Source organism: Echinops telfairi, unplaced genomic scaffold, assembly GCF_000313985.2.
Source record: "Echinops telfairi isolate 266 unplaced genomic scaffold, ASM31398v2 ScPeMD7_3509;HRSCAF=4178, whole genome shotgun sequence".
NCBI classification, from domain to species: domain Eukaryota; kingdom Metazoa; phylum Chordata; class Mammalia; order Afrosoricida; family Tenrecidae; genus Echinops; species Echinops telfairi.
The window spans coordinates 8,319,489-8,330,426 of NW_022107407.1; the positions used below are offsets into that span (position 1 = coordinate 8,319,489).

Sequence of the window (10,938 nt, forward strand, 5' to 3'; positions counted from 1 at the left end):
TAGTCAATGTATAATGCAAATATAGTAAATTAAAAATAATATCTAAAGTAATTTCTGAACTATATCTAGGAAGTTTTAGAATATAATTATTTTCCTATTTGTTTTCATCCTTATTTTAAATTTCAGCCTTTTATAAAACTCAAAGTAAGCACTAGGTTTTACTCTCTTAAAACATCCATAAATAAAGGTTAGGATTATGTTGGAATAACTTAAAAGTTACTGCATTGCGGTAAGTTTTTTTGTTAGACATTATGCAATAAAAGAAAAATTAAATTAATGTTTACAAAATATTGTAAGTCATATACAAACTAATCTGTACACAAAATATTTGTACATGGCAGCATAGTAAACTGAGATGATTCTTATAAGGAAGTCAGAAGCCTCAGAATGGCCTATGTTTAAGAACATGATCATTGAAAATCACTTACTACAATTCTGGCCTTTAGATATTACCACACGTATAAACGTGATGATCTCTCAGTTAGAGATGCTCCTTGCAGCAGATGGTTTGGAAAAAGCTTGGGTTAGCAGGTCAGAAATTCTTGGTATTGAACTTTTAGCTATTTACTGAATGATTTTAAGCAAAATATCTATTATGCCTGTGTTAGGCAGGATTCTCTAGAGAAACAAAACCAGAATACTTATGATGATAGATAGATAGATAGATAGATAGATAGATAGATAGATAGATAGATAGATAGATAGATAGAGGTTTATACAGGCAGAAGGAATATAACAACTAATATATTGAAAGTCCACCAACTCATGTGGGCTTCCTGTCCAAGATCAAGGAAGCAGACAGTGGAGTCTTCCCTCATGTAAGGCAGACAGTGTCTTCCCACAGGCGGCAGACAGCAGGGTGGGTCAGTAACAGTCAGTAGCTCAGAAGCTTAGCCAAGCAGGCCCCAATGGGATCTTGAACTCAAGTTATACACAGCAACAGGATCCACCAGCCTTGAGCTCAAGCGAGATACCCAGCAGTGCAGTGAAGCAAGTCTCAAAGGAGCCTCAAGCTCTAGCAACACAATCCACAACTTACCCATAGTTGTTGGTTTGGCCCATAGGTAGTGCAGCAGACGATTGAGGAAAAAGAACTAGGTCAAACAGCAGCAGCACCCTGGCCCATTCACCAGGGAGAAACAGAGACGGGGGCTGGCCTTGGAAATCATGTATCTCATCATCCTCCAACCAAGCGGTGACCTGATTGAACTCCGCCCACATGTTCCTTTTGGCCTAGTTGGCACAATAAAGCTAACTGTTGCAATGCCTCTAGTATTTCCTTGGCAAAATGGCTTTACATGTCTTGTAAAAATTAAGTTTCATTCCTGAAAGACTGGTTGCAAACACCAAACATAACTCACTTTTGTCAAGTCAATTCCATATCATAGCAATCCTATACAGATTATAAATTCTAACACAAGTTTAAAGTCTAATCTCTCTCCCATGGTGAGCCTGATGGGTTTGAATCACTGACCTTTCAACTAAGCAGTTTTATCATTACTTAACAGGACCATACATACTTGTTAATTGTGTGGAATTCAAAGCCTCAATGATATCCTGGTTATCTTTGTTCACTGACTCTCAAAAATAGAGCAATGGTACTTGAGAGCAAAGCCCCAATCTACCTCTCCTTGTAATTATCAGAATACTTAGTGAATTGATGTACACATAAGTAGAAGTGTACTTGTCAAAGACCGGAAAGAAATCCCTCTTGCCAAGGACTTGTATGTTTCATTCCAAGACCTGCCTACCACACATAAAATTCGAGAACTCACTTCATCCAGAATTGGTTTGCTCACACGAATCAGTGGGCAGGTTGTCCGAACTCACCCAGTTCACCCAGAACTCGTCAGTGGGACTTTCCTGTGCTTGGACTGCCAGACGGTGATTAAGGATGTAGAGCAGCAATTTAAGTATACACCACCAAACATCTGCCGAAATCCAGTTTGTGCCAATAGGAGGAGATTCTTGCTAGATACAAACAAATCAAGATTTGTTGATTTTCAAAAGGTTCGTATTCAAGAAACCCAAGCTGAGCTTCCTCGAGGGAGTATCCCGCGCAGTTTGGAAGTGATCCTGAGGGCTGAAGCCGTGGAGTCAGCTCAAGCTGGTGACAAGTGTGACTTCACAGGGACGCTGATCGTTGTGCCTGATGTCTCCAAACTTAGCACGCCAGGAGCACGCGCAGAAACCGATTCCCGCGTTGGTGGTGTTGACGGCTACGAGACAGAAGGCATTCGAGGACTCCGGGCCCTCGGTGTCAGAGACCTTTCCTACAGGCTCGTCTTTCTGGCCTGCAGTGTTGCCGCAACCAACCCACGGTTTGGAGGGAAAGAGCTCCGAGATGAGGAGCAGACGGCTGAGAGCATTAAGAACCAAATGACTGTGAAGGAGTGGGCGAAAGTGTTCGAAATGAGTCAAGATAAAAATCTGTATCACAATCTGTGTACCAGTCTATTCCCCACGATACATGGCAATGATGAAGTAAAACGGGGTGTGCTGCTGATGCTTTTTGGTGGTGTTCCAAAGACAACAGGGGAAGGGACCTCTCTTCGAGGGGACATAAATGTTTGCATCGTTGGTGACCCAAGTACAGCTAAGAGCCAATTTCTCAAGCACGTGGAGGAGTTCTGCCCAAGAGCTGTCTACACCAGCGGGAAAGCTTCCAGTGCCGCTGGCTTAACAGCAGCTGTTGTAAGAGATGAAGAATCTCACGAGTTTGTCATTGAGGCTGGAGCATTGATGTTGGCTGACAACGGAGTGTGTTGTATTGATGAATTTGATAAGATGGATATACGGGATCAAGTTGCTATTCACGAAGCTATGGAACAACAGACCATCTCTATCACTAAAGCAGGAGTGAAGGTGACACTGAATGCCAGGACATCCATTTTGGCAGCAGCAAATCCAGTCGGTGGCCACTATGACAGGGCAAAATCGTTGAAACAGAACATCAATTTGTCGGCCCCCATCATGTCCCGATTTGATCTCTTCTTTATACTTGTGGATGAATGTAATGAGGTTACAGATTATGCTATTGCCAGACGAATAGTCGACTTGCATTCAAGAATTGAAGATTCTGTAGATCGTGTCTATTCCCTTGATGATATCAGGAGGTATCTTCTCTTTGCAAGACAGTTTAAACCCAAGATTTCTAAGGAGTCAGAGGACTTCATTGTGGAGCAGTATAAACGTCTCCACCAGAGGGATGGTTCTGGAGTGACCAAATCCGCGTGGAGGATTACAGTGCGCCAGCTTGAGAGCATGATCCGACTCTCGGAAGCCATGGCCCGGAAGCACTGCTGCGATGAGGTCCAACCCAAACACGTGAAGGAAGCATTCCGGTTACTGAATAAATCAATCATCCGTGTGGAAACGCCTGATGTCAATCTAGACCAAGAAGAGGAGACACACATGGAAGCAGATGAGGGCCCAGGCCAGGCTGAGATCCCCACTCCTGTGAATGGACTCAGCGGTCATGTGGAGGACATAAACCAGGAGAGTGTCCCCAAAGCCGCCCTAAGGCTGAATTTCTCCGAGTACTGCCGAATCTCTAACCTTATTGTGCTTCACCTCAGGAAGATGGAAGAAGAAGAGGATGAGTCAGCATTAAAGAGGAGTGAGCTTGTTAACTGGTACTTGAAGGAAATTGAATCAGAAATAGGTTCTGAAGAAGAACTTATAAATAAGAAGAGAATCATAGAGAAAGTCATTCATCGGCTCATGCACTACGATCATGTTCTGATTGAGCTCACCCAGGCCGGATTGAAAGGCTCCAGCGATGGATGTGAGAGCTATGAAGAAGATCCTTACTTGGTAGTCAACCCTAACTACTTGTTGGAAGATTGAGGCATTGAAAGTAACCACCCGGACCACGAAGCTCTCTGCCTCCTGGCCCAGAGCCCAGCAAGTACACATAAGATGTGTTCCTTCAAAGTATACAGTGTTATTAAAGGAGCTCATAAAATCTTAAAAACTCATTTGCTTTAGAAGATTTAGAAACACAAACTTTGGAAGTACATTGGCCTCATGCATTACAGATTGCAAATAGGTCAGTAGCAGTTATTCACATTTAGATAGTCCACTTGATGATAGGATCTTTTATAGCATCTGTGTCTCTCCAAATATATGGTATATAGATTAAAATTTTATATTACTTTTAAGCATAACTATGGCTCTGTGGGTTAAGTGTTTGGCTGTTAGCCATAGGGTAGGGAATTCAAATCAACCAGTCCTTGTATACAAGACTATTTGTATACAAGATTGTTTGCTACCATAAAGCATTATTATATGCATAGAATCAATTCAGTAGCACAGTGCATATATGAAACACTGTTTTTGGTGCCAGGAACAATGAACTAAACAATACAGATAAAAAGTTTAGAGTCTGATAAGTGGAGAGGATTGTACATAAATAAATAAAAAAGGAGGATGATTTTATACTGGTAAATTTCATTTAAAAACCTGGCAGAGATTCTTTACATAAGGAAACAAGAAGAGATGAGACAGCATTTCAGAAGCTCTGGGTGGTGGTGAAGAGAATCATGGTATACTTGGAGATAAAAGTAAAACTATGATGTATATTCCAAATGGCTTATTGTGTATTGGAAGAAATATCTAAATTAAAAAGAATAGTGATCATATTCAATTTTATGAAAAAATACAATGCTTGCATATAGTGTGCCTACCTGACTAACCACATTGAAGGGATCATATGCTCACAGGTAAAAATAGTTCCAACTGTGAGTTAATACAACTATCTGACCTTGATCAAGAGAACATACACTGGTGCATATAAGCTCAAATATTGAGTGAATGAAAAGAGATAGTAATATATTGTGTAGCTAACTTCAGCAAGTTATTTATTATTTATCAAAACCTACCTTTTTTCATCTATATAAAAAAATTAATGATGTTCAATGTTGTGAAGATGCTCACTGTTACTAAATAATATTCTTAAGAAACGTTGCACAAATCTAATCACATTGTAGCTATCACCATTATCATCTTTTGCAATGGTTATTTTGAAGTCATTTAAGGTAAAAAAAAATAGGGTGAATATGATGAAAGTGGGAACACTAGAGGCAGAAGGCAGGGAGTCATAAATCCACAGTGGAACACTTCATCATAGAGATTTTGCTGGCTTATTTTCCACCATAAAGCAGTTAATTCCTTTTGCAGTGGGATGTGTGTTGGTCTGAGTTGACTAGAGAAACACATCCAGAGATACTCATATATGTATAAGAAAGAGCTTTATATCAAAGAGTGATTGGTTATCAAGAAAACATCACAGCCTAGTCCAGAACAATTCCATAAGTCTGATATTAGCCCATATGTCCAATACTAGTTCATAAATTCCTCTTTAGAGTCATGCAGCATATGCTAGGATGCCGAATGCAGGAAAATCACAGGCTAGTTGGCGAATAGTCTTGAGGATCCAGTGCTGGCGTGGGTCTCCACATGACTCCGCCAGCTCTCTGAGTGTGCATTTTCAACAGGAAAATGAAGCAGAGAGAGAGTGTGTGGCACACCTCCAGGGAGAAAGAGAGGAAGTTCCCAGAATCCTCATAAGAAGGCCACGTGCACATAGAAGCATCATCAGTTTGTGATCTGATTGACAGGCTAGACTCCACCCCTCCACGTGTTTATTAAGCTGACATGAAATTATGTAGCTACCACAGGATGTGAGTATAATGCTTTACCCTTATATGACTGACAAAAATTATAAAATTTCAAAATATGACATGATGACTCAGACTTCTTACTGAAAGCCCGGTATATGCTCATGCATAAGTCATCTTCAAAGAGTGAATTTTTAATCAAAAAGAAAAAAGAAATATGACATAAAAATGGCTCTGCCTTTTAGTTGTATAAAAATGTTGAAATCTTTTTGGATTCCCGAGATGATTTCTGTAAGGCATAATCAACATCAAACTTATATTGAGATAGAGTTACCACAAATATTTTATGACATATTTGTTCTTTGATTGCAATCTTATGTTGTTTTTAATAATAACCAACTTTGAGGGAGAATATAAGAAACAGGAAAAGAGTAGTAAATCTTCAAGCCTTTAAAATGCTTAAGAAATGGCAATTTCTATTTAGCAAACCAAACTCACTGTGCTCTTGAAATTGTTCTTTAGTGATAGCATATATTTTTAACACTTGGTAAATACATGAGATATTCTTCAACCTACTTATGAACTCTTCATATAATTCAAGACCACAAATAAATCTTTTAAACTGTAAATGATCCAACAAAAGTATTTCATACTAAGTTGTTAGCAATCTAATGTGATTAAATCATTGATCTAACAAAGGATTCCAGGCCATTAAGAAAGAAAAGTAATATTGAATGAATTCAGCAAAATCTTCAATTAGTGATTAGAGATATAAGTAAACAAAAACAAAATAAATAAAAGTAAATAAAAGAAAATTACAAGGAGTACAGATTTAGCCTTGGGCTTCATCATTTCATCCCCTTGCATCTCTAGGGTTCTACCACAAATCTATATTTTAAATAGTCTTTTAGTTAAAAGAGAAATAAACTTTCAATCATATTTTATGAGTACAGTAAATACACATATATATTCTATATAAGTGCAAATATTAAAATATGTGTGTGTATGGGTTCATAAAGGGGGAGAATAAGAGATAGAGAAAAGGACTATGACTACAAAATACATAAGTAAAAAAAAACTCTAAACATATAATTAAGAAAGAAACAAAGGTTTTCTTTGTAGAGTGAGATCAATGATTTCTAACTTTTCCATATTTGGGTGTATATTTATCATGTATCATGAAGAGATATTACTTTCAATATTTTAAAAATATCCTATTATGTTTTTTCTGCTGGTTTCTCCATATTTTTCTTATACACAAAGATTTTTCTCTGCAAAATAGGTTTATAACAGAATAGCCGATAAAGTCACTCCATTGTTTTTGACAAGTGTCACCTAATGTTAATGTCTAAATATGCATTAATCCATGTATTTCCATAGTTTTAGCATGTAATGCAGTAGTAAACTGCATAATGTTACCTAAGGATTACTAACTCTGCATCATGCCTAAGTATTCAGGAAGTGTCTTTTCTGTTCTATTTTTCCTTTCCACAATGATACATTGAAACTTACAAAAATCGTCAGCATCTAATAGCATGAAATAGATGCAGGCTGAATTGTAATGAATGGTGGAAAATCTGTTTCCTTTTCTAAAGTGTATGAATCTTTTGAAGTATATTTGGCTGCAGAAAGATGAATGTATGTGGAAACAGTCTAGAATGAAACAAGTCTAGAGTCAAGTTAGCAGCTAGTTCAAATTTTACTTTATGTGATGATGATACATATTTCTACTTGTTATTATATATCAGTAACATGCCATGTTATTATGTAGCAACCTTATGCATAACAGAAGAGACAATGCCCAGTCCTGTGCCAGCCTCTTAACAGCTCCTATACTCCAGTCTATTGTTGCAGCCATTAGTCAGTCCACCTCATTGAGAGCCTTCATTTCTGCTGTCCCTCGGCGTTAGCAAACATGATGTCTCTTTCTCCAGGGACTGGATAATAGCTGTTTAACACAGGGACCTTTAGTTTTCTGTGTGTAGGACACTTCCCTGAGATTTGTACTGTCTCTTCAGGAAAGACCCAGTACTTCTCTCCAATTTCTAGAAACAAACACTCAGAAATATTTTACAAGTTATCATTATTATGTCTGGTTTAGTTCCTCAAGGCACAAGTGATTTGGATGATTTCTTCAGTTCCAATTTACACTCTGGCTATTTTCCACTGTGCAGAAAAAAAATTATTAACATATCAGAATACTATGCTTCCAAAGTTGTCTCTTGGCTGGCATCTGAGAACTTGGGTGGTGAACAGAAGATTGCACTAATGCCATATTTTTTTTAAGTGAGAAGAGTGTCTCAGTGAGCCTAAAATTTTTGCATAAGCAGCCTGGTTTATGTGGAGCACCTGTTTTCTTTCTGGGAATCTGGAATTATAGATTGTGGTAGGCCGAGGGTGCCTATGTGGCCAACCAGCCCTCAATAGAATGCACTGGATACCCAGTCTGGAATGAGCTTCCATGGTAGACAATACCCCAAATGTGTGGTAACCCATCTTTTCTCAGGAAATTAAGTGTATTCTGTGTATCCCCACTAGGGAATCATCATGTTCCATATTCACAAGTTTTTAGTGAAGACCATTTGGAGCAGAGCACAGAACAAATCCTATACTAATGCTGTGGTCAAAAGGCACTTATTACTCACAGAAAAATAAAACAGGATTGAATAAAGCAGCATATGTTTTCTTCAGTCAATGTTCTCCAAAGTTAGGTTCCTGTCTCAGAGTAATGTTAGGTTGCATCCAAGTGTGTCCCAGTTCACATCGTTAGAGAAGAATGCCAAGTTCTTCTTTCTCATGGCTAAATACTAATAGGACAGCCCTGTATATATACCAAATAACCTGCATAGAGAAGTAAAGGATAGATGTGAAAGGATGTACAATTAGAAGCTAATGGCCATCTATCTTATTGTCCCTATTGAGGGTGGATGGCCATCTTCAGATGTATATTCAAGACAATGCTTACACCAGGAACAGCCACTTCTCCTTTGCCCCACTAAGATGCCCTAACCACATTTTGGGTTTATTCAGAGTACAATTTTTTGGGCCTGATACATATGCTTTCCTTTGAATCCAAGTGTGGCTACTTTGTTTATGGGTAGCTAGGGAGAAGGTAGTACCTTGCATTTACTTTCTTTCATACTTTCCTCTGGGAATATTTCCCTTTGTTGAGTTTGCTGCATAACCTTTAACTGTAATAAATCATGCCATAAATATGACTGTAAACTCAATTCTGTGAGGTCTTCTAAAAAATTATTAAACCTGGATTATGGTGATGAGAAGCCTTCAAATGTCACCGGTCTACATGAACCTCAAGCCCCAAATTAGCAAAGCTTTGGTAAATAGGCTTTTTGCATACTTTATCTCTCTCAACAACACTATCTGTGAAGGAAGACTTGTGGATATAGGCTCACAGAAGTTATTAAGATTGAAGAGAAATCCATCATTGACAATTCTACACTAATCATCACATTCCCAGTGTAATGTCTTGCTGCACCAAATATTAAATACAGAAATAGCTTTCCCATAAAACACACTATTTTAATGTCTTATCATCCCAAGTCTCACCAGCTTCTTTAATTTATATAGATGAGAAATATGTGCAATATACATGAAGTTATCAGGCAATACAATAGAATGAGTACTACAATGCAAATGTATAAAACATCTATTACTTCTTTGTTGAATTTAGCTGAGTATTCCTTTCCTATCCCACAGCCCCCAAAGTTACAAAACTTTATATGTTCTCTCTCTCTCTTTCTCTCATATAAAACATATATGCAATACATAAAACACAAATATAATTATAAATTTATAACACATATAAATGCAAATATATACATATACATAAAACACACACTTCTATATGGTACCTATTAATCAGAATTGACTGGATAGCACTGAATCTTGGGTGAGCCTTATCAGGTTTTGGTATTTTCTATCACCTTATATGTGAAATTACACAATAAATACAGACTGCAGAATAATGGATGGATCTGAATTATGGTGTTGGCAAATAATATTGAAGATTCTGTGGAATGCTAGAATAACTAATCTGTCTTGGAAGAAGTAGTCAGAATGCTCCTTAGGAAAAATGATGGCAAAATATTGTCTCAGTCTCATGTGCTTTGGACAAGTCATCAGGAGATATCAGTCCTTGGGGAAAAAAAACATGCTTGGTAAAGTAATGGGTCATCATAAAATGGACTGACCCTGTGGCTGCAATAGTCATCTCAAGCAGAGCAACAATTATGAGAGCAGTGTAGGACTGGACACTTTTTAGTGGCCTAGGGCACATTTGAATCCTCAAAGGAAAATAGGAGAAGGATTGTGAAAAAATATTTGTAATTAAAGTTTGCTAATAATTATAAACACACAAATCCACAAGACTCAAAGAATATCACATATAAGAAAGAAGGAAAATAAAAACTGTACACACTGACATAAATGAAATGGTACCAACATTTTTCATCACCCCGTCTCATCAACCCTTCCCAAGAAACATAGCAGTCTCTCCAGTGCTAATCCTCCCTTTGTCCCCATTATTGAGGGTAAGCTTACTGTAGTCTAGGAAAAATCCAGCCCTCATTCCTTCACCTGCTTCCATTTTGAATAAAAGTTTAAATTGACCATTCCAAGTCTTTATCAAACTATTACTCTGAAGGTGGTATACAACATGGTATCTCCATCTAATATGATGTTTCCTGATCCACTAATGCGCCTTGTAGGCTATAGCATGTGTTTATTGGTATTAGGGGCTACATCTTGGTGGTGCAAATGGAAACAATATCTTCTGTTCTATTCTTTTGATGGTGTTTTTATCATCTTCATGAGTTACTGGATATTTAAGCCCAGTTCAAAGTCTATTTCTGTAAGGATCTCTATGCAGCTATGTTCAACATCAGTCTAAATATTTGGGTTTAGTAGAAAGGTTATAATGTTCTACAGAAAAGTAGGACATATTATTTCTTTTTGAGGTTTGGGGGCTAGTTTCTAAAAGGGAAATTATATATTAAGCATAAAATTATATTGTTTAAAAAAGTTACCTCAAAAATAACTGCATTGTTGTTTTTACAGGGAGATAAACAACTAAATCAACTTATTCAATGGCTTTATACATGACTTTGCTTTCTATTTTATTTCATTAATTTTGTCAAATTATATTTTCCTAGAAATCGTTCATTATCTCCAGTTTTTCTTATTGCTATGAATTTTGATGCTATCCTTTTATCTTTTTTAATGCCAACTGGAAATATGTCTGTGTCTATTGTTTTCATTACTGATGTATATTATTGAAGTGGGCTTGCTTTTTGGGGTT

At 37.4% G+C, this 10,938-nt stretch overlaps 1 protein-coding gene across 1 annotated transcript; it reads left to right on the plus strand.

Moving 5' to 3' along the window:
- The first annotated feature begins 406 nt into the window (after positions 1–406).
- LOC101655059 (DNA replication licensing factor MCM6) lies at positions 407–3,899 on the plus strand. The gene is made up of 2 exons (XM_004709839.2): positions 407–531; positions 1,677–3,899. Exons 1-2 carry the CDS (start codon positions 407–409, stop codon positions 3,847–3,849), a joined length of 2,298 nt encoding a protein of 765 aa, XP_004709896.1. The 3' UTR covers positions 3,850–3,899.
- Positions 3,900–10,938: the final 7,039 nt, after the last annotated feature.

Excerpts from the sequence above, each read along its gene's own strand:
- LOC101655059 (XM_004709839.2), top strand. The coding sequence starts at position 407 with ATGATCATTGAAAATCACTTACTACAATTCTGGCCTTTAGATATTACC. Across the intron at positions 532-1,676 it reads GAAAAAGCTTGGGTTAGCAG|AAGTGTACTTGTCAAAGACC; the intron begins GTCAGAAATTCT and ends ACACATAAGTAG.